We start from the raw sequence: 24,653 nt of genomic DNA, 5'->3' as shown, positions 1-24,653 counted from the left end.
TGCATTGAGCCAAGTCACCTCGTTTGTGTGCACATAACTTCAGTGTGCAGAAAATAGTTCATTAGTAGACAGAACACGTAAAAAATCCATCTCCCTTCATACAAAACAAGGTGCTAGAACAGTGTGGCGACACAACAGAATGTCTCATAGTAACAGTCAGAAGTCCAGCAAATGATGATTTACCTTTTCTCCGCGCCGGAAACTTAATTATTATGCAGAGAATTTTTAATCATCATTATTTTTCAGTCGTGGCTCAGTATGCAGCTTATATCTATTTATCGAAGTGACTTGGACTCACGTGGTTAGCCTTCGTTATACAGCAAGATGGTGGTCAGCCAGCATGGTACTTTCAACTGCGTAGTATAACGCCAAGAAGTGGTATGGTTCTCGGTAAAATTAAGTCGTCAAAATGAATTCAACAAGCAGTATACTATTGATGAATAGAAGGAGAAAAGTTTACAGCGTCATAGGGTATTTCAAACTACGACTTCATGATTTAAAAGCAACATCGCCTGAAATATATGACTCCGTTTCTTGAAAAACTAATCTTTACACTTCAAGAGAAGTCAACATCTTTGAACTATATACTAGCACAGAGTCATATAAAGCAATACGTGGTGCAGTAGTCAGCATCCAATCCATTCGTAATAGCAGCTTATGAGCGGCTGATAGCTTTGCCGAGGCACATGATCTGATACCTACTCATGGGGTAATGGAACTCAGCGTCCAGAACTGATCTCGCCATGTCACAGTAAATAAACTGTGTTGGTCTCAACTGATGCCTTGTCCGTAAGTATTGTAATGTCTGCTCAACAGTATGGCCATCCACCAGACAGAGACAGCTTACTTCTCCAGCTTTCCCATACCAAGTCCCAACAACAATTGACCAAGAATACTGGCATACCACTTGCAAACGAGAATGACCACATGTCCCAACATCTTTGAATGAATACTGTTGGTGGAAAGCAAACAGACTAGCGAAAGATTTTTCACGATGATCAAGCAAAGAGGTTGCTCAAGAGCTTGTATCCATAGACCGAAAATTATTAGAGTAAGTTCTCATATAGTAGAGCAAATACGTATAAACATGGCGATTCACAAAAAGGGAAATCGTATTGTACAGAAGTAAGAGTGCTGAGTAAACAGGCACCTTTCAAGCTTGTTGTCAAGAAATTGCTTTTTCGAAAGAACAGCACTTCGATCAAGCTGAAGACAAACCGTGTTCTCTTGTTTCGAAAATAAGTTATTGTCTGCACAGTAACACACAATTTCAATACAAAGTTACTGGTTTTGGTCATCACCGACCAATCTCAGATCAGATGGCTCCGAGTACTATAGGACTTAACTTCTGAGGTCATCAGTCCCCTAGAACTTAGAACTAATTAAACCTAACTAACCTAAGGACATCACACACATCCATACCCGAGACAGGATTCGAACCTGCGACCGTAGCGGTCGCGCAGCTCCAGACTGTAGCGCCTAGAACCGCTCGGTCACTCCGGCCGGCAGAAGACAGTTGCCACAGTTCTTCCCACAACTGCATAAACCACATTGACAATTATACTTCTTTTTTTTAAAAAAGTCGTTTTTGTGGCAACAGCTGTACAGTTTTATCTGTTCTCTACCGGTTTTGGTTTCGACTAACAGTGTCACATGAGATACTGCAAGGTACAAGACAAGAATAACACAAGTATGTGATTTCCTACAACCTTGCAACATGAAAGTAGGTACCAAAAATTTTTAAAGCATCGCTATATATGTAATGTTTGCCATAACAAATTATAAAATATAGAAGCTCATGTTATCTGCATGCTATGGATCTAGTTTAAAGTAATTTTTGTACTGGCATATTGATTATGTACATGTACATGTAATCAGTATGTCATACGTACATGTAATGACTTAGTTAGTTTAGATTAATAATTTCAGATCGCGACAAATATCACTAGACTGTCCCTCACACAGTTATTTTTATCTGCTTTTGTTAAATAAAGGTCCATTTAGTAGTACTTTCACTGATTGCTTGAGGTCTTGGCTTGGGGCAGGTAAAAATATCACACAGACAATGTGAGCCACTTACAGTCGCTCCTTAGCCGGTAACTTCTTGAATTACCATGTCACAAAATGAGAATGACAATGATGACATAGTGTGAAAAGAGAAGATGGAAGAAGTGTAGCTGGGGTAGGGGGGCAAAAAATGTTTGAAGAGTAATGGTGTATATGCTACCACACTTTGAACAATTATCGTATTAATCAGTCACATTTCATACTTGATGTTGCCATATTTGACAGAGCTGTATTTTTGACCAACTGATGTAGATTATGATAGTATTAAAATGCTTAAAAATTTTTTGGACCTACTTTCCTGTTGCGAGATTGCTGGAAATCACATACTTGTGTTATTCTTGTCTTGTACCTTGGACTATCTCCTGTGACGGTTTTAGTTGGAATCGAAAACTGGTAGAGAATAAATGAAATTGTACAGTTGTTGGCACAAAAACAGTTTTTTCCATGTATTTAATTGCTGTAGATAACCACTCAAGGAAAGCTTTACTTTCACATTTTGCGTGTTAAAGACTCAGTGGTAAAACTCCAAACTACAAATTCAAAGATCATAGGTTCCATCCTGGTCATTCCTAGAATTTTAATTTGTAATTATCACTTCTCTCGCATCAGCAAATGTTAGTAAAACATGGAAAAATGCCAAGTTTCACCTTGGTTCAGGGTTTACATCATACTGTAGCTTACTGTACGACTAGACATTTATAGCAGTTCAAATGTCGCAGGAAGGCAAGGCCATACCATCTCTAAGAGGACCATGCCACTAAAGCGAGTTAATAAATACAGTTTTCCTTAATTCCTTCACGAAAGAAGACGAAAAAAATATTCCAGAATTCGAAACCAGAACAGCTGTTAGCATGAGTGATGTGAAAGTAGATATCTTAGGTATTGCGAAACAACTCAAATCACTAAAGAAAGGCTAGTCTTCCGGTCCAGACGGTATACCAGTCAGATTCCTCTCAAAGTATGCAGGCACAATAGCGCCTTTCTTAGCAATCATATACAACCGCTCACTTGACGAAAGGTCTGTTCCTAAAGCCTGGAAAGTAACACAGGTCACACCAATATTCGAGAAAGGAAACAGGAGCAACCCATTGAATTACAAACCCATATCACTGACCTCAATTTGCAGTAGAATTTTAGAGCATATACTGTACTCGAACATTATGAATCACCTTGAAGAAAATGACTTATTGATACATAACCAACATGGATTCAGAAAATATCATTCTTCTGTAACACAGCTGTCTCTTTATTCCCATGATGTAATGAGTGCTGTCGACATGGGATCTCAGATCGATTCCATATTCCTAGGTTTCCAGAAGGCTTTTGATACCATTTCTCACAATCGACTATTGATCAAATTGCGTGGATATGGAGTATTATCGTCTCAGTTGTGTGACTGGATTCTTAATTTCCTCTCAGAGAGGTCAAAGTTAGTAGTGATGGACGGTAAATCATCGAGTAGAACAGAAGTGATATCTGGAGTTCCGCAAGGTACTGTCGTAGGCCCTCTGCTGTTCCTGATTTATATAAATGTTCTAGGTGATAATCTGAGCAGCCCCCTTAGATGGTTTGCAGATGACGCTGTAATTTACCGTCTAGTAAAATCATCAGACGATCAGTTCCAATTACAAAATGGCCTAGAGAGAATTTCTGTATGGTGCGAAAAGTGGCAATTATCACTAAACAAAGAAAAGTGCGAGGTCATCCACATGGGTACTAAAAGAAATCCGATAAATTTTGGGTATAAGACAAATCTCACAAATCTAAGGGCTGTCAATTCGACTAAATACCTAGGAATTACAATTACGACCATCTTAAATTGGAAAGACCGCATAGATAATATTGTGGGGAAGGCGAAACAGAGAATGCGCTTTGTTGGCAGTACACTTAGAAGATGCGACAAAGGCACTAAAGAGACAGCCAACATTACACTTGTTCGTCCTCTGCTGGAATATTGCTGCTCGGTATAGGATCCTTACAAGGTAGGATTGACGGAGGACATCGAAAATGTGCAAAGAAAGGCAGCTGGCTGCGTGTTATCGCACAATAGGGGTGAGAGTGTCACTGATATGATACTCGAGTTGGGGTGGTAGTCACTGAAACAAAGGCCGTTTTCTTTGCGGTGAGATCTATTTACGAAATTTCAATCACCAACTACTTTTCTCTTCCGAATGCGTAAATATTTTTGTTGACACCCACCTACGTAGGGAGAAACGATCATCATAAAAAAATAATAGAAATCAGAGCCCGAACGGAAAGATTTAGGTGTTCCTTTTTCCCACGCGCCATTCGAGAGTGGAATGGTAGAGAAGTAGTATGAAAATGGTTCGATGAACCCTCTGTCAGGAACTTAAGTGTGAATTGCAAACCACGTGGAAGTAGATGTAAATGCTTAGTGACGGCAAGTGTATCCTGGGTGTGACGTCACGACAGGTGGTGAGCACGCTGCTGGAGGCGGGGGCGGAGCCCAACCGGCGCGACTGCAGCGAGAGGTCGGCGCTGCACCACGCCGCCTACACCTCCAACGACGTGGCGCTGGCGCTGCTGCTCGAGCACAAGGGCACCGACATCAACGCCGTCGACGACGAGGGTGAGCGCCGGCAGCTGTCTTCACGACACCACTCCTGCCTGCAGGCCTCCACCCACCACACAGCCTCTCCACTGCTTTGACACTGTCTTCCATCCTTCCCTGTCGCACGCTAATCATTTCTGACTAACTACACCACTGGCCATTAAAATTGCTACACCAAGAAGAAATGCAGATGATAAACGGGTATTCATTGGACAAATATATTACACTAGAACTGACATGTGATTACATTTTCACGCAATATCGGTGCATAGATACTGAGAAATCAGTACCCAGAACAACCACCTTTGGCCGTAATAACGGCCTTGAAACGCCTGGGCCTTGTGTCAAACAGAGCTTGGATGGCTTGTACAGGTACAGCTGCCCATGCAGATTCAACACGATACTACAGTTCATCAAGAGTAGTGACTGGCGTATTGTGACGAGCTAGTTGCTCGGCCACCACTGACCAGACGTTTTCAATTGGTGAGAGATCTGGAGAATGTGCTGGCCAGGGCAGCAATCGAACATTTTCTGTATCCAGAAAGGCCCGCATAGGACCTGCAACATGCGGTCGCGCATTATCCTGCTGAAATGTAGGGTTTCGCAGGGATCGAATGAAGGGTAGAGCGTCCGCAGCTCGTGGTCGTGCGGTAGCGTTCTCGCTTCCCGCGCCCGGGTTCCCGGGTTCGATTCCCGGCGGGGTCAGGGATTTTCTCTGCCTCGTGATGACTGGGTGTTGTGTGATGTCCTTAGGTTAGTTAGGTTTAAGTAGTTCTAAGTTCTAGGGGACTGATGACCATAGATGTTAAGTCCCATAGTGCTCAGAGCCATTTTTGAAGGGTAGAGCCACGGATCGTAACACATCTGGAATGTAACGTCCACTGTTCAAAGTGCCGTCAATGCGAACAACAGGTGACCGAGACGTGTAACCAATGACACCCCATACAATCACGCCGGGTGATACGCCAGTATGGCGATGACGAATACACGCTTCCAATGTACTTTCACCACGATGTCGCCAAACACGAATGTGACCATCACGATACTGTAAACAGAACCTGGATTCATCCGAAAAAATAACGTTTTGCTATTCGTGCACCCAGGTTCGTCGTTGAGTACACCGTCGCAGGCGCTCCTCTCTGTGACGCAGCGTCAAGGGTAACCGCAGCCATGGTCTCCGAGCTGATAGTCCATTCTGCAGCAAACGTCGTCGAACTGTTCGTGCAGATGGTTGTTGTCTTGCAAACGTCTCCATCTGTTGACTCAGGGATCGAGACGTGGCTGCACGATCCGTTACAGCCATGCGGATAAGATGCCTGTCATCTCGACTGCTAGTGATACGAGGCCGTTGGGATCCAGCACGGCGTTCCGTATTACCCTCCTGAACCCACCGATTCCATATTCTGCTAACAGTCATTGGATCTCGACCAACGCGAGCAGCAATGTCGCGATACGATAAACCGCAATCATGATAGGTTACAATCCGACCTTTATCAAAGTCGGACAATTTCAATGGCCAGTAGTGTACTACACCCAACGTCGTCTCAGACCAGTTTTGTACACTGATGGGAATTAAAATAGAAAGATAACAAATAATGAAATTTCACTTATCGTGCATATACAGTACAGTGGGAAGAGTACACCGTTACTTTTGTAGACGATTTGGAGGTACACAAAGTGTGGAATGCAGTACACAGATACGCCATCTGAGGTAGCAGCAATGTCTCTAACCAGGCTGACTATCGAGTTGAAATGAGCTTGCATGGCAGTTTGTCACGCATCTCAGTGTTTATCGTGTCATGTCTCCTGAACTACACATCATACAATGACCTATTTTTGTAAGGACTTGCAGAGGAAAATGCGGATACTGTCTGCAAAGAGCTAAACGTCGTGCATGATGACTCCTTGAAGCTCATCTGCAGAAACCAGCACGGCTTTAGGAAACAGCGGTCATGCGAGACACAGCTGGCCCTCTTTGTGCATGATATACAACAGGCTCTAGATACCGGCTCCCAGGCTGATGCCATATTTCTCGACTTTCGAAAGGTGTTCGACTCAGTTCCGCGCTGTCGCTTACTTCGAAAGTGCGCGCCTACGGGCTATCCGATGACATGTGCGGTTGGACAGAAAGTTTTCTAACAGACAGGGAGCAGTCTGTCGTACTGAACGGGGTGACTTCAACAGAAACAACCGTAACTTCAGGTGTGCCCCAGGGCAGCGTAATAGTTCTGCTTTTTACGATTTACATAAACGATCTGATTGATGGTATTGACAGCAACATTAGACTGTTTGCGATGATGCTGTAGCCTACAGGAAAGTAGTATCACACGAAAGTTGTGAAAAAATCAATGAGGATTTGCAGAAAATAAATGCGTGGTGTAATGACTGGCAGTTATCTCTCAATATTAGTAAGTGTAACCTACTGCGAATAACAAGGCGAAAATCCCCATTAATGTACGAGTACAAAATAAATGCCCAGTCTTTGGAAGCGGTAACGGCCGTCAAGTATCTCGGTGTGACTATTCGAAATGATCCCAAATGGAATGATCAGATTACACAAGTAACGGGTAAGGCGAACTCTACATTGCGGTTTATTGGTAGAATCCTGAAGCGATGCAGTCCTTCAACAAATGAAATAGCTTAAATACATCAGTTCGTCCAGTCTTGGAGTATTTTTCGTCTGTATGGGACCCTTACCGGTTGGGCCTGATTCAAGAGATTGAGAGGGTTCAAAGAAGAGCAGCAAGATTCGTGCCTGGTACATTTAGCCATCGCGAGAGCGTTACAAATCTCATAGAAAGTTTGAAGTGGGACACACTTGCAGATAGACGGCGCGCTAAACAGAAGGGGCTACTTACTAAATTCCGAAATCCGATCTTCACCGAGGATGTAGAGCATATATTGTTACCACCAACATTCAAATCGCACAATGGTCACCATTCAGAGATAAGGGAAATAAGAGCTCGTACTGAGGCGTTCAGACAGCGATCCGCGAGTGGAACAGAGGGGGGGAAATATGACTTTGGCGCGAATTGTGCCCTCCGCCAGACACCGCTTGGTGGCTAGCGAAGTATATATGTAGATGTAGATGCGGGAGTTATCTCGCATTCAGTGTTTACGACGCCATATCTTCTGAGCTAAGTGTACAATGATGTACTTTCTCTTGTACGTCCAGTGGTGTATGTGAATGCTATTTGCAAAATGTGTCACGAATACAGTTGGTAGTAAATAAGTAATAAATAAAAACGTCATGAATCATATGGCAGTTTTACAGCATGAACGACAAAAATGTAGTATGGATTCATCTCTTTTCGTTTCATTATTGTGTAGCAGGTGTCAGCGAGAAAAAGTTTCGCATAGGTTTGAAATTATGTGTAAAGTTTGTTGCAAGTACCTTGAAACACGTATGTTGTGTGGCGGCGATGGCGAGGGATAAATCGCTCTCTGGTCAGAGACTCTGCAATGCCTCGCCATCGCCGCCACACAACATACGTGTTTCAACCTAAGTGCTCTCATTCTCAAATATTGGATAGCTATTCTCTCGTCGTAGTATACAATGCTTTTTCACCTGCACCCCCACCGCTTAGATAGATGGGTGGTTCTTACCCTCAAAGTTATTATTTCCAGACGGTAAATGACATGTGCACCAGGTTTGGTTGAAATCGGTTCAGTCGTTCAGGTGGAGATGTAGAAAATACATACATATACAGGGTACATCCATTTTTATAACTGTATGGATGTAGTACGAGTATTAGGAGATATGAGGAGAAACGTCATTCACTACCTTCCTCTAATCTTTCATGTGGTACAGAAAGAAATGAGGTATTCAGCCATAAGAACTTCGGTCGCCTACCCAACAGTGCAAAAATTTAAATACATTATAAAATTAGTCTCAAACACAAACTGAAATCATATCTGCTTGACAACTGCTTCTACTCCATGGAATTATTTGTGAATGTGCCATGGTTACTGTTGGCAGGTGACGTTCCCCAGGCAGAGTAATGCAACACTACGCACTGCAGTTAACACCACTGACGCCTAGAGAAATGTACACGTCCTTGACTGGGCTACCCTTTCCCCTAGACCATGTCTAGGATACGATGGGGAGACGTAAAAGTGCATAATAATCTCCAACTAGCAGTCTTCACGAAATTTCTCAGCATGTACGCTGGTGTACAAAATTAAAGCGACTATTGGAAATTTTGCAAAGTTGCATTTAGTTTGCCACACAAAACACTACAAACGTGTGATAGTAAAGTAGAAACAACGTAAAGAGTACAGAATTTACACAACTGCAACATGCATAGCGGTAGAAAAAAACGTTGTACGCACATTCTGACAACTGGTTGATGTCATCAGTATGGGCTGTGACCCCTCAGGCAGCAATACAGGCTTGGAAACAACAGGGCACACTGCGAATGATGTCACCAATCTCATGTAGAGGAGATAACGCCCATTCTTCCTGCAGAACTCCTCGCAAGTCTTAGAGAATGGTTGGTGAATGATGACGTGATGGAACCCGTCTCCCTAGTGCATTCCAGACATCTTCTATGAGATTCAAAATTGGGAGAGTGAGCAGGCCATGCCATTCATGCAGCATCTTCTGTTTTCAAGAAAACATCATCCACCCGTGCTCTATGAGGTCGAGCATTATCGTCCATCAGTACGAAGTCTGGGTCCACAGCACTTCGTAACAACCGCATATGAGGTCCGAAGATCTCATTACGATACCTGACAGTAGTTAAACCTTGCCGATTCACCCGTACCACTTCATGAAGAGACGCTCGACCTGTCAACATAATCCTTGCACACACCACTAGGGATGCTTCTGGATATCGGTCTCTTTCCACAATGCTTGGGTCTCGAAACGCTGTTCCTTCAGATGTGAATCTGTCGAGAACCAAACTCCTGACGAAATCTGTGAAAAGAACGTTGGACCACCGGTCGACCGTCCAGGTGGCATGTTGAAGACTCCACCCTAGACGTTGCCTTCTATGAAGACGCGTCAGAGGTAAACGTACAGCAGGTCTCCGACAATTAAGGCCACTCTGCCGAAGCCATCGGTACACGTCCAATGCATACTGCAGTCAGATGCTTGTTGTCATGCAGTACTGGGGCGGTACCGTCGTGCCCTTACGGCCAAAGAGCGGTCCTCTCTTTCTGATAGTACACGTGGTCGGCCCTGTCCTGATTTTTGGGATACAGCTTCAGTCTCTATAAAATGTCGCCACATCCGAGAAACAACAGAACGTATCCTGTTTCCATTCTTCCTACGGCCTTCCACCGCAGAGTCTGGTAGGCATCTTCTCTGTGGCGTACTTCGCCGTCTGTGCCTGTATACACAGCGATTGCAGATGTGGGACTACCCGGCATACACTACACTGTTCAATAGGTTACCTGACGTCATTATTGGCATGATTGTCCGTTGACCAGAAGTCCATCTTCCGCGCAGAACACGATCGTACTGACGTCTGTTGACAGTTTGTATGATTATATCGTGAATTAGACACCAGTGTATTTCAGGCATAGTACAAAATTCTTCAAGATGACGTTTGGAGGCTCTTTGCTTCCATGCTACAATGAATACAAGATTTATTAGTGTCAGTGGTGTCACACCTTGTGATGATGACGGCCATTACTTATGAATGGGATTAAAGTTTTATCGTTTAATATCCATTATTGGATGAAGATATTCACAATTTGATAAATATCGGACGCGTGCTACATGGTGTAAAACTTTCCACGTTCTTCAGTGTATAATACCATAAAATTAAATACGACTGAACTTATCGTCGATAAAGCATTGGCATTTGTTCGATGAGCACTTAATCGTTATTGGTCTAGGTGAACAGAGATTATAAATATCATTAACGATTTAAAACTGTAGTCGGACTTGGACGACTTAAAAAAAATGCCTGCATGAATGGGTGAGACGTTAGGGCAATTGCATTAGGTTCAATGGACGCTGCATTGAAGGCGGCGCAATTCTGTAACTTTTTGATTGTTTGTGATACAATCCTATTCATATATAATAAATGTCATCTGATGAGTATGCACACCGAAAATGTGCAAAAGCGTGTGCCGCACTCGCATATTGGGATGACTAACTGGAGAATTTTTTTTCTTTCTTTGCGTGCTTTCGTACAATTCCTTCATGAAGTGTAGACCTTGTGGCTCTAGTCTAAGTATTTACTGTGCAGGTCTACCATGGGTGTGCGTACTCTGAAGTGTTGTTACTGATGAAAAGAATATCTAGGGTACTCTTGTCGAATACCACAAAAGAGCCACCGAGCTCAACGTCCCCGTCAGACCGATGGACCACTATCGAACGAGTCACATGACCTCAATCCGTGAGATTTTGGATTTTATTAAGGACACTTGTTGAAAGAAAGAAAGGGAGGAAGCTTAGGTTTTAACGTCCCGTCGATAATGGGGTCATTAGAAATGGAATGCGAGCTCGGGAAGAGGAAGCGTGGCGATGGAAATCGAACGATCCTGCTTCGGCTTAATAGGTCTGGACAAATCACCTAAAAGGTGAAGGGGATATGAACAGCTGTGTTCCTGAAAACGATTCTGACAACTGCACAGAGTGTGGTGAACAAAAACCCTGTTAGGTCATATTCCCTAGCCCTGAAACTAAATGGTGGTTGTAAAAGCTCACCCTCTCCAAGAAGTCACTCCGGCTGCCCCCAGTAAGGCAGTGCGTAAGGCCACGACATGACATACTGACGCCACTATTACACTACTACGAGTCATAGTCACGCAATTTTAATTACTCCGTCGAAAGACGTTGCTGTGACGATGTTTTCTTTTTCTACATATATATCCTTCAATGCGACATACCTTTCCTAAGAATCGGTGACTTGGTGAAGACCTTGGTTTTAGAAGTCTGCATTTTCGCTCTTCCGGAAACGTGCTACCTTAAAACCATTCTTTACTCATTCTCAAAATGACTGCCACGCTGTGATTTCTTTATCCGAGGGAAGACGGAGCAGTAAGTTTGTGCCATGTTAGGAAAATACAGGTGGTGAGGCAAAAATTTATAGCACAAACAAGTAACATGCATGACTGGCGTCTTGCACAGAATGAATTGGGGCGTTGTTGTGGAACACCCCCTCCCTTACTACCAGCACTGGCACAGCTTTTCACGACGCTTCGTCTCGACAGCCTCTCGTAACCTGGTCAGTAGATTTCTCTAGAATAAATGATAATTCTCTTTATTCTAGAGTAGCACGGTCATCAATTGTATCTGCTCTTTCGAGAACGGTTACTGTCTTCATATATATAGTTAAGAGGCTACCCAGCCGTTGACCTTCGTCTATGCGAATGCGCACAGGTTGCCCGAACTCTTACGGGAATCAACACCTTAGTGTGCGCGAGTAATGAGTGGATGGGCAAATATCTATTAGGTACACTACGTATGTAGGTTGTGGACAGTTGGGAATGTGGGTCTCACGGGAATCGTGCAAGGGATAAGTCCCTGCCGTCGCGCTATTCACCTGTGTCCTCGGTGGCTTAGATGGATAGAGCGTCTGGCATGTAAGGAGGAAATCCTGGGTTCGAGTCCGCCTGGAGGTATATCAACAACACCTGTTGGAAACTGAGGGTTTCAGTTAATTATCGTTTACACTTGATGATATGAAAAATTATGTTTACTTGGTCACAACCCGGCTTGCGGCTTCTTAGGCCATCTTCAGGTGGTCTGATGCTCTGAGAACCCGAAAGCCGGTTCCAAACAAATAAATGTGCACTCTAAAAAAAAAAAAAAAAAAAAAAAAAAAAAAAAAAAAAAAGCATTACCCTCACGAGAGAGGTACCGGAATGGAATGGGAAGGAAATTAATACATGTGATTCACATTACAGACAAACAAATGATTACAGTTTCAGAAATATTGGAAGATGTATTCCAGAGAAAGAGCTTCACAAATTGAGCAATTCAGTAACGCACTGGTCCACCTGTGGGTCCTCCTGAATAATATCGTGCCAAATTCTCTTCAATTGGCGCTTTAGATCCTCGAAATCCCGTGCTGATTTGAGGCTTTTACCCATAATGCCCCAGAAGTTCTCATTTGAGAAGAGACCCGGCGGCCTGGGTAGACGAGGTAAGATTTGCCGAGCACGAAGAGAATGCAGTAGAAACTGTCGCCATGTGGGCGGGCATTCTCTTGCTGAAATATAAGCCTAGGATATCTTGTCATGAAGGGTGACAGAAGAGGGCATAGAATATCATGGGCGTACCGCTATGCTGCAAGCGTACGGCGGATGACAATCAAAGGGTCCAGCCGCGAAATGGAATGGCACCCCAGACCATGACTAAAGTTTGTTGGGCAGTATGGCGGACGACAGTCAGATTGGTATCCCGGGGCGTTTCTTGACGAGTCTCAGCTGGTCGTTGGGGCTCAGTTTGGAGCGGGACTCAGTAAAGACAATTCTACTCAAGTCAATGACATTGAAAGGTCGAAGACGTGTCTGGGAACGCTCCACAGAGCGTTAGGATACCAACCTGAGTGTCACCTGCCATACAGTCCAACACTCTGATGGTCTGCGGTGCTCAGAATGGTTCAAATGGCTCTGAGCACTATGAGACTGAGGTCATTATTCCCCTAGACTTACAACTACTTAAACCTTAACTAACCTAAGGATATCACACACCTGCCCGAGGCAGGCTTCGAACCTGCGACCGTAGCGGAAGCGTGGTTCCACACGGAAGCGCCTAGAACCGCTCGGCCACACCGGCAGGCATCTGCGGTGCCATTTCTTTTCTTAGCAGGACACTTTTGGTTGTCATCCGCGGCTTCCATACATCACAGCGGTACGTCGACGATATTCGACGCCCGTTTTTGTTGCTCTGCATGGTAACCCATCTTGGGTTTAAGTTTTAGCAATATAAAGCCCGCCCGCAGACGGCGAGAATTTCTACCGCCTGTCTTCGAGCTTGCAAAATCCTACCTTGGCCACCAAAGTCACCAAATTTCATCCCAAATGAGAATGTTTGGAGCATTATGTGCTGGGCCCTCCAACTAACTCGACTATCTAACGGGCCAATTGGACAGGATTTGGCACGGTACCCCTCGAAAAATTCTGTCAATCAATGCCAAGCCGAATAACTAGCTGCGTAAGGGCCAGAAATGGACCAACGCGTTATTGGCCTACCCAATTTGTGAAGCGCTTTCTCTGGAATACATCTGCCAGTATTTTTAAAATTGTGATCTTTTATTTGTCTGTAGTTGTACGTCCCATTCGGATGATTTCTTTGAGGTGCGCCTTTTCGTTTTGTTTTAGTGTGTATTATCTTGTTTTGCCACGCACCAACGGAAAATACTGTTAATCCTACACTCTTATCTCCACTTTTCGCGAGTCTCGGGAAATTCTCGCTGTGGCCGAGTGGTTCTAGGCGCTTCAGTCCGGAACCGCGCTGCTGCTACGGTCGCTGATTCGAATACTGCCTAGGACATGGATGTGTGTGATGTCCTTAGTAAGGTTTAAGTAGTTCTAAGTCTAGGTGACTGATGACCTCAGATGGTAAGTCCCATAGTGCTTAGAGCCATTTGACCCATTCGAAAAACTCTCAGCGTCTCCTTACCTTATGATGGTCGGGTCATCGCTTTTTCGCCTCGGTGTAATAGTGATGTATCTAGCGCTTATTCACTGTGATTAGGAGCCTAAAGGAGTCATCTGGGTCGGCTTAACACAGCTCTGACATTTGCGCTGCTGTCTCAGTTGGGCGGGCGTTTCGAATGGTGTAAACAGTCGAGGGAGCTAGCGGGCGGCGACCTTTGTCATGTTGAAAACTCAGTAAAAGGTGCGGAAAACTAATCCGTTGTTGATTTTCACTTTCGCACCATCGCCTTGATAGTGATTAGCGGATTTTCGGGCACCAGCACGTCCAACTCAACCCTGCAGTTCACCGTTCCTCACTCAGGGACGATCTGCCACTGTTTCTCGGCATTCAGACATGTTCCATCGCTTGAGATGTGTGTCCGTCAGCGAATCACTATGTCATATGAATAGGCATTGTTGTCTTACACTCCAGACAGCTCTACATGTATAGTTTCAGTTTCATTACCTTTAAATACAGAAGTTATCGCTCCATAGTCCACGTAATCTATGGGCTGCGCCATTTTACTTTTTCTCTCCTTTATCAGCTTGCTACGATACTAAGTCGTGGGACTTTCTATACGCACTAGCAATACAGACTTGTGCCTGGAAACAAACGATAAATTATAAAAGTCAGTGTCTTGGTCATATGGTATTTCATTAAAACTGATTACCGATTTCAGCTTTTCAGACATCATCAGATCTAAAAATAACAAAATATAAACAAAACATATCAATTGATTTACCAAACAAGAAAATGTTTGTTAAATGTACGAGTAAAATGAACGTGTTACCTAAAATTTTAACACGTGGTCAGTACATAAAAGAAGAGGACCAGGGAATGCATAGTAACAGATTAAATAAGGCTGACAATGATTGGTATTAGTGGCTCGTAAGTTATCGGTTACACGTAATTGAAAATATTTTTATGTAAAAATATAACGTATATTAGAAGATGTAGAATGGAGTACCTTTTATATAAGGGGCCACCAAAACGTTTGCGTTTGAGGGCGTCTCGACTACGTAGCGTGACTCCGATGCGAGAGTATAAGCATCGACATGTGGTCAAGAGATTTGTGTGGTATTCGTGTCTTTCTGATGTGCGTGCGGTAAATGAGCATACGTTAACTATGGCGACGTTATTCTCAAATTCTTCCACACAGCATCAATGTGCTATCATACTTTTCTTGGTTGCTGTAGCACAAACAGTGGAGTATGATGAACGTGTGCGGGGCAACATGTCTATCGAAAATCACCTTCGTGGGACGGTGGGCCAAGTTCCGTGCTGGTTGTACGTCTCCATATCACGAATGTCGTAACGCAGAAGCTACGCCAACTCATGTGAGAGGCATTCGAGCACCCACCCTACAATACTGATCTCTCCCCGTGCGATTATCACGACTTCGGTCCCCTGAAAGTGCCTTAAAGATTCGACGATTCCAATCGAACGAGGATATACAGCAGACCGTTACGTCCTTCGTCATGCAACAGGAACTGTGTTTTACCAAGCGAGCATTTTCAATGTGCTACATCCGTGGGACGATTGCCCCAATGCTCACGACGATTACGCCTGATCGGCATACCAATTTTGGAATCTATGACCTTCGAACGGGAACTTTTACAACTTCAATTATGCATTTCCAAAATGTGACATAATCTGAATATATTAAAAGAGATATTAAATTTAATAAATGCAGAAGCTACAGACGAACGTTATACACTACTGGCCATTAAAATTGCTACACCACGAAGATGATGTGCTACGGACGCGAAACTTAACCGACGGGAAGAAGATGCTGTGATATGCAAATGATTAGCTTTTCAGAGCATTCACACAAGGTTGGCGCCGGTAGCCACACCTAAAACGTGCTGACATGAGGGAAGTTTCTAGCCGATTTCTCATACACAAACAGCAGTTGACCGGCGTTGCCTGGTGAAACGTTGTTGTGATGCCTCGTGTATGGAGGAGAAGTACGTACCATCACGTTTCCGACTTTGATAAAGGTCGGATTGTAGCCTATCGCGATTGCGGTTTATCGTATCGCGACATTGCTGCTCGCGTTGGTCGAGATCCAATGACTGTTAGCTGAATATGGAATCGGTGGGTTGAGGAGGGTAATACGGAACGCCGTACTGGATCCCAACGGCCTCGTATCACTAGCAGTCGAGATGACTGGCATCTTATCCGCATTGCTGTGACATTTGCAGCAGCATTGACTATCAGCTCTGAGACCATGGCTGCGGTTACTCTTGACGCTGCGTCACAGAGAGGAGCGCCTGCGACGGTGTACTCAGCGACGAACCTGGGTGCACGAATAGCAAAACGTCATTTTTTCGGATGAATCCAGGTTCTGTTTACAGTCATGATGGTCGCACCCGTGTTTGGCGACATCGCGGTGAGGGCACATTGGAACCGTGTATTCGTCATCGCCATACTGGCTTATCACACGGCGTGATGGTATGGGGTGTCATTGGTTACACGTCTCGGTAGCCTCCTGTTCGCATTGTCGGCACTTTGAACAGTGGACGTTACATTTCAGATGTGTTACGACCCGTGGCTCTAACCTTCACTCGATCCCTGCGAAACACTACATTTCAGTAGGATAATGCAGGACCGCATGTTGCAGGTCCTGTAAGGGCCTTTCTGGATACAGAAAATGTTCGACTGCTGCCCTGGCCAGCACATTCTCCAAATCTCTCACCAATTGAAAACGTCTGGTCAATGGTGGCCGAGCAACTGGCTCCACACAATAAGCCAGTCACTATGCTTGCTGAACTGTGGTATCGTGTTGAAGCTGCATGGGCAGCTGTACCTGTACACGCCATCCAAACTCTGTTTGATTCAATGCCCAGGCGTATCAAGGCCGTTATTACGGATCTATGCACTCAGATTGCATGAAAATGTAATCAAATGTCAGTTCTAGTATAATATAGTTGTCCAATGAATGTCATCTGCATTTCTTCTTAGTGTAGCAGTTTTAATGGCCAGCAGTGTACATTGTGTAAGATAAAAATTAAAAGCATAGAAACAATTTAAAACGTCCTTAGAGGGCCCGTATCTCGTGGTCGTGCGGTAGCGTTCTCGCTTCCCACGCCCGGGTTCCCGGGTTCGATTCCCGGCGGGGTCAGGGATTTTCTCTGCCTCGTGATGGCTGGGTGTTGTGTGCTGTCCTTAGGTTAGTTAGGTTTAAGTAGTTCTAAGTTCTGGGGGACTGATGACCATAGCTGTTAAGTCCCATAGTGCTCAGAGCCAATTGAATCGTCCTTAGAGGTTGTATCTGTATATTTAAATCACTGACTACACGCCGTCATCTCGCTACTAAATTTATTCGCACATTTAATCTCCAGTTTTGTTTGGTAAATATGTTGTTATGCTTTTTTTATATTTTGTCATTTATAGATCTGCTGATGGTTGAAAAGCCGAAACTGTCAATAACTCTTAATAAAAATGTTGGGAAACTGCCTGTTGGTTTCTGTCTTGAGTTCTTTGGGCGACATTTGTTCGATGCTGTTTATGACGTTCCACCAGTACGAGTGGATGGTATTGTCAAAACTTCAGCAGCAGTGGAGCGTTAATCTTTGACAACGCCAGAGCACTGCCGAAACGTTAGAAAAATCATCAAATGTTGGCAAAAGAAAAGGAGACAGAAGCCAATGGGAAATTTGTCATCAAGTGGCCACAAAAGCCTTAGAAATTTTGTAAAATGCTGCATAAAGAAGACGTTAACCTTTATGATATAAGCCGATACAAACGTCACCGGTCTCAGGTGGTACAAACAGCCTCATTTCACAAAAGAAAATTTGGGAAACTTTATTTTTTCGAGGTGGGTCCGCAGCTCGTGGTCATGCTGTAGCGTTCTCGCTTCCCGCGCCCGGGTTCGATTCCCGGAGGGGTCAGGGATTTTCTCTGCCTCGTGATGACTGGGTGTTGTGTACTGTCCTTAGGTTAGTTTGCTTAAGTAGTTCTAAGTTATAGGGGACTGATGACCATAGATGTTAAGTCCCATAGTGCTCAGAGCCATTTGAACCATTTTTTTTTCGAGATGGTCATTAAAACTTCTGCCTCTCGTGCAATGGAAAGTGTGTAGCCGCAGCTACGAAGGTAAGCAATGTCAGATCTACTGTCCGTAGTGGATCGCGTGTTGTGAGCCGAGTCACGCGCCGCGATATCTTACCGCGATGTCAGCTGGACACTTGTTCCAGCATGAATTTTTCAGCAGCTCCGGCACTGGTCGGTCGAACGTGTGACCACACCCCGCTTGTCAGCCCACTCGAGAAGCGGACTATCTTGTCACGCCATCTGCTGTGCTCTGCTATTCTTCCCGCAAGAGATTTCACTACTCACGATTGAAATACGCCGAGTACAAGTGTTCAGACTGCAGGAGAAATAGACGTTTACTTTGTTGGTATTCTAGCGACAATTTTTGGCAAGTCACTCGAAGAACGAAAATGATTGCAGATGGTTTCCGCATTTGTCTAATGGAGGACTAAATCCATACCCCGCAAGATACCTTACGGTGCATGATAAAAAAAATGGCGCGACTGGTGCTCGGGAAGAACAATTTCAGATTTCTTTGTTTGTTTGAGTGTTCTGGAAGAACAATGACTACCAGTAACTGATCTCTAGCAGTAAGAAAACATTAACGGTGACCCGATAGTGAACAGGTCACGGACGAGTACAGGGGAGGGGCAAAATAATGTGAGCACTGGTAGTAATGGGATGGTTGCGTTTGACGGTCAACAACGCAGGTAAGACACGCATTGCGCTGGACTGTGCATGTTCAGTACGGACTAGGCATCAGTGCAGGTTGTTTACGAGTAGTGCACACTTCGTATTTGCATTCAAAGGCCGAGGTCGACGTGCAATGAAAGACCTAACAGAGTTCCAAAGAGGGCAGATTGTGTGGCGAGGGTGAGGGGGGGGGGGGGGGGCGATTAGCTGGAGCATCAGTAACCAACACAGCCAACGTATTGAATGTTTCAAGAGCAACTGTTTCAACAGACATGACAGCCTACACAAAACATGGAAAGACATCATCGTGTAGACGTAATAGTGGGCGCAAGTCGAAACTAAATAATATGAGATCATCGGAAGCTAACATGTGTCGAAACAATTCAAAACTACGACGGCTGACGCCACTGCAGAGTTCAATAGCCATCTTGGAGATCCTGTATCTATCTAAACTGTCCGCCAAGAACTCCATAAATCGAACATTCATGGACGAGCTGCTATACTGAAACCATTAATGACGACAACAAACGCAAAGAAGCTTAAAACGTAGTGTCAGGAGCACAAGTCCTGGACGGCTGATCAGTGGAAACACGTCATATGGTCCGACGAGTCAACTTTTCGTTATTTCCAACATCGGGCCGGGTTTACGTCTGGAGAACACCAAAAGATGCCTACAATCTTGATTATTTGATTTCAACGGTAAAGCAAAGACCTGGAGTTGTGATGGTGTGGGCAGCCATATCGTGGTATTCTGCTGGTCCCATCATTACTCTCAAAGGCCGTGTTACAATCAGCGATTATGTGAACATTTCAGGTGATCAGGTGCACCCATGATTCAAATGTTGTTCCCCAACAACGGTGCCATATTTCAAGACGATAATGCACCCATTCACACAGCCAGTGCAGTACAATCGTGGTATGAGGAGCATGCAACTAAACTGCAGCGTCTTCCCTGGCCAACACAGTCCCCGGACTTAAACATTATCGAACCCTTGTGGGTGGTATTGGAGCGCAGGCTCCGTAGCAGATTTCCGCCTCCCTCGTCACTACAGGAGTTAGAAGAGGTTCTGATCGAAGAGTGGCATAACATTCCACTGGAGACTATATAATCATTGTATGCCAGTACTCCAAGAAGAATCGCAGCTGTATTACGGGCAAAGGGGGTCCAACCCCCTATTAATAAATCATTCCCAAGTAATACAGATATTCACATTATTTTGCCTATCACCTGTAGATTATGGATGTCAGCCCTGGTAAGGGTTACTTAATCGGTAGAGGACACCGAAGGCAGAACACAGTCATGATGCGCAGCTACAAAAACCGTTGGTAGAGTATTTCATGTGCAAGAGATGGCTCACTACTGTACCTGCACATGTTCCAGCTAAACGGATAATGCAGCATGCATATCAGTCCCTTAGCTTTTACAATACTATAGGAAACTTAACTGTAACTTGCACAGAGGTTGCTGGAGGCCTTGTAGAAATAATGCGGTTACTTTTTTTGACGAAGAAGAAAAGAAAACAAAACAGCAAAAGAACATTCAAGTTGCGTCCCGGAGGAGTGGAGCGCAAAACTTCTTCCAGTCATCGTGTATATTCCCTGCCGTTTCCGTAAATCAACGTAAACTAATTTCTGAAATGGCTCCTTGAACAGGCCACGGCTGTCTTCTTACCCTGCCCTTTGATGTCAGCCAGTCCACCGTCCATAATAACCCTGACATCGACGTTCGACTGAATTCTGGCCTCTATGGCTCTTTTAGCAGCTGGTATCCCAGCTCTGATGTAAAATACTGAATGACCCTCTCTCTGTCTGCACCTCTCCCATATCATTCAGACTGCGCTATCTGAGCGTGCTATCATATCAGTATGCTGTCGAAATGATCATGGACCCTTCATTTAGCTATCCTTAAATATGTTTACTCGAAAGTGAAAATGCATCAAAGACTAGTGTGAGCGACAGAATATATGCAATAAGAGCTATTATGGAAATACGCATTTGCAGAAACGTTCTAGCTGATTAAAACTGTGAACCAACAACCTGGAAATGAAATCTGGGAAGTGGCAAAGAGGTTGAAAACCTCTTACTCATTGTTCTTTAACTGAACTGAATACACAAGGTCTGTGACTTCAGTAAAATATCCAAAAACTATTCGCTTTTGTAGAACGTTTTGACCCAAGAATAATTATTAAAACTATCTGACCATTGTTTAATTGAAATATACACTGAGATGACAAATGTCATGGGGTAGCGATACGCACATATACATTGGCAGTAGTTTTGCGTACACAAACTATAAAAGGGCAGTCTATTGGCGGAGCTGTTCAAATGGTTCAAATTCAAATGGTTCAAATGACTCTGAGCACCATGGGACTTAACATCTCAGGTCATCAGTCCCCTAGAACTTAGAACTACTTAAATCTAACTAACTTAAGGACATCACACACATCCATGGCCGAGGCAAGATTCGAACCTGCGACAGTAGCAGTCACGCGGTTCCGGACTGAAGCGCCTAGAACCGCTCGGCCACACCGACCGGTGGCGGAGCTGCCATTTGTACTCAGGTGATTCATATGGAAAGGTTTCCGACGTGATTATGGCCGCACGATGGAAGTCTCTGAACTCCGAATGGTAGTTGGTCCTAGACGCACGGGACATTCCATTTCGGAAATCGTTAGGGAGTTCAATATTTCGAGATCTACAGTGTCAAGAGTGTGCCGAGAATAGCAAATTTCAGGCATTTCATCTCATCATGTACAGTGCAGTGGTCGGCAGCTGTCGATTAATGACCAAGGGAAGCGGCATTTGCGTAGAGTAGTCAGTGCTAACAGAGAAGATGCGCTGCGTGAAATAACCGCAGAAATCAATGTGGAACGTACGACGAACTTATCCGTTAGGATAGTGGGACGAAATTTTGGTTAATGGTCTATGGCAGAAGACGACCGCCGCGAGTGTCTTTTGACAACAGCACGAGATCGCCTGCAGCGCCTCTGCTGGGCTCGTGGCCACATCGGTTGGAAGCTAACGACTGGAAAGCCGTGGCCTAGGACTCTTCTGTCCTGATTTCAGAGGTTAGAGTGTGGCGCAAACCTCACGGAGCCATGGACTCAGGCTGTCAACGAGATACTATGCAGGCTGGTGGTGGTTCCATAGTGGTGTGAGCTGTGTTTACATAAAGTAGACTGGGTCATTGACTGGTATTGTTATGTTCACCTACTTGGAGGCCATTTGCAGCCATTCATCGACTTCATGTTCCCAAACAACAACGGAATTTTTATGGATGACAATGCCCCATATCACCTGTCCACAGTTGTTGGCGATTGGTTTAAAGAGCAGCTCGAGCGAATGATCTGGCCACTTACACTGCCCAACATGAATTTCATCGACCATTTATGGAGCATAATCGAGAGGTCAACACGTGCAAAGAATCCTGAGTCGGTAACATTTTCGCATTTATGAATGATTATAGAGGCACTTCCAACTATTTGTTGAGTCCATACCATGTCGAGATGCTGTACGACGCCGAGTAAAAGGAAGTCCGACACGATGTTAAGAGGTATCCCGTCACTTCAGCCACCTCAGGGTACGGAAGTAGGAAGGCCTTTTATTGCGCAACGGAAATGGAAAGGGGGAGGTTCAGCGAATACTGAATGAATCCAAGATCACGATAACATCTTGTAACTGCAAGGCCTGATTCATAGGTGTAACCTTGACTTCCTTTATAGATAGATCACGTGACGATATGCAACCTCACTTTAGTTGCCTAACGCCATCCCCTAAAAGAACATGAAATGTAACACTCACTCGAACATACTGGGGTTGGATTAAAATAAGGAAACACCGGGAGATAAAAAGAAGCTTGACTCTGTTACTTGTAGTGAAAAGTGGTCAATAGCAGTGAAAGATTCATATATACGGTTTTTTTATATGTAGGCACTGAAAGAACACCACATCATATTTTGTACATAATTATTAATCAGAAACTCAGTGTAAACATTTATGTTAAGGGTTGAGAAATCACTTCCAAGAAAGTTCCAAAAACTGTATTGTGCAAAAAGGAAGAAAAACATCTTCAAGACATCACTGTTGAGTTTTTAGACAACTTAGAATGAGACGGAAAAACTAAAACTGCTGTTGAATTGTAAGAAGCCAGTTTCACTTAAGCTTTTCGCCTCCTGAGAGACAAAGGTTTCCTCCCCATGTTTTAGTATTTGCTTCTTTGTTGTTTTTTATTTCAAGTCGTGCTTACAGATTCATACGGAGCACGGGAAATATTATTCCGTCTCAACCTATTAGAAACATCTGTGCAAATATTAATGTTGATCCTAACAGTCCAAACTTTCTAGTTTACATTGGGGAGAAAGTATCAAACCTGAATCATCATGATTGTTTTGTGACACTCATATTAGATGAAATACACATGAAGCCAGCCATGGACTACAAAGGAGGATATTTAGTTGGTATAGCACATGATACCACACCTCATGGAACTACTGCTCATGTATTTATGGTGCAAGATGTAATTTCATCACTAAAAGATGTTGTCCACATCTTGCCTGTAAATAAAATGACGACCTGTTATTCATTGTACCCACACCCTTCAATTCATTCCAGACCCTTGTTTTATGTTGTTGACCCAGTACACATTTGTAAATGCATCAGAAAAAACTGGGTGAATATGAAAGATGAACTTCTAACATTTTGCTTCCCCAGCTTTGGAAACACATATATGAGAATGCAACCTTCATTTTCTGCAGTAGGTACATATTTGACATTGAAATCAACAAATTATTGAAATTTGGGTACAGTTTAAATATGAAATCTCTGTGGCCCTCTTCATTAGAAAGACAAAATGTAAAGCTTGTCTGTCAAATTTTCAACGACATCAATTGTGGTTTCCTGGAGTTGGGGCCTACAAATAACATTACAAATTATAAAGGAAGCACATGGTGGAAAATTGTGAATATTAAGTCCCCTTTGAAAGGTCTTAGAGAGGAAATGCAAAAGCCTGTAGCTCCATGAATTTGTCGAGTGGTAAGTTGAGTAAGGAAACACACTCTGTACTCAAGCATACAACATATGCATTATTAGAACTGAGAACGTATTGTCTGTCAAAAATTGAAATGTCATACTTGCTGCCTGGAAAATTTCAGACTGATGCCTTGGAAGCCAGATTTCGATTGTATGGACAGCTATCTGGATACCAGTACCATGAGGAAAATATTTGAGGCAGAGAAAAAGGTGAGATTAACAACTTTGATAGAGCTTTCTTTACAAGGTGACTCAGCTAAGAAAATTGAAATTAGATATCCACAAAGCTGTGATCAGTGTGAATGTCTTGTTGCTGCCTGCGACATCTCAGCATCAGGTATTCGTAAATTAAGTGTTAGTCAGTGTGATCTGGAACTTATCGGTCTAGAATTACCAGTGCTTACACTCATTGCTGGATACTGTTGCTACAACACAATAAAGAAGTTAAAGTGTGGTAACAGTGCTCAGTTTTTAACAATAGATAAGCAGCTGGCATGTGGTGCTGAGCACAAACTAATTAAAGATCTTGATAGAGGTGGCTTGCTATATCCACAAAAAATGTCATTGCTGATAGTAATGTATTCTTTTTGTTTCATGTGAAATCTATTATCAGATGAACAATGTTATTCCTTTCTCAGGCTTCAAAACCAATGGCAA

At 43.8% G+C, this 24,653-nt stretch overlaps 1 protein-coding gene across 1 annotated transcript in view; it reads left to right on the top strand.

Annotated features, from left to right (window-relative positions):
• The window catches only part of LOC124545598 (transient receptor potential channel pyrexia-like), a 148,966-nt gene that overhangs the window by 13,205 nt on the left and 111,108 nt on the right, over positions 1-24,653 (top strand). Inside the window, exon 2 of the mRNA XM_047124546.1 lies at positions 4,501-4,657. Coding sequence (XP_046980502.1) covers positions 4,501-4,657 — 157 coding nt within the window. The remainder of the gene's footprint in view (positions 1-4,500; positions 4,658-24,653) is intronic.

Source organism: Schistocerca americana, chromosome 8, assembly GCF_021461395.2.
Source record: "Schistocerca americana isolate TAMUIC-IGC-003095 chromosome 8, iqSchAmer2.1, whole genome shotgun sequence".
Classification (NCBI taxonomy): domain Eukaryota; kingdom Metazoa; phylum Arthropoda; class Insecta; order Orthoptera; family Acrididae; genus Schistocerca; species Schistocerca americana.
The sequence above is the reverse complement of the archived record's forward strand: the minus strand, read 5'-3'. Positions and strand labels throughout refer to the sequence as shown.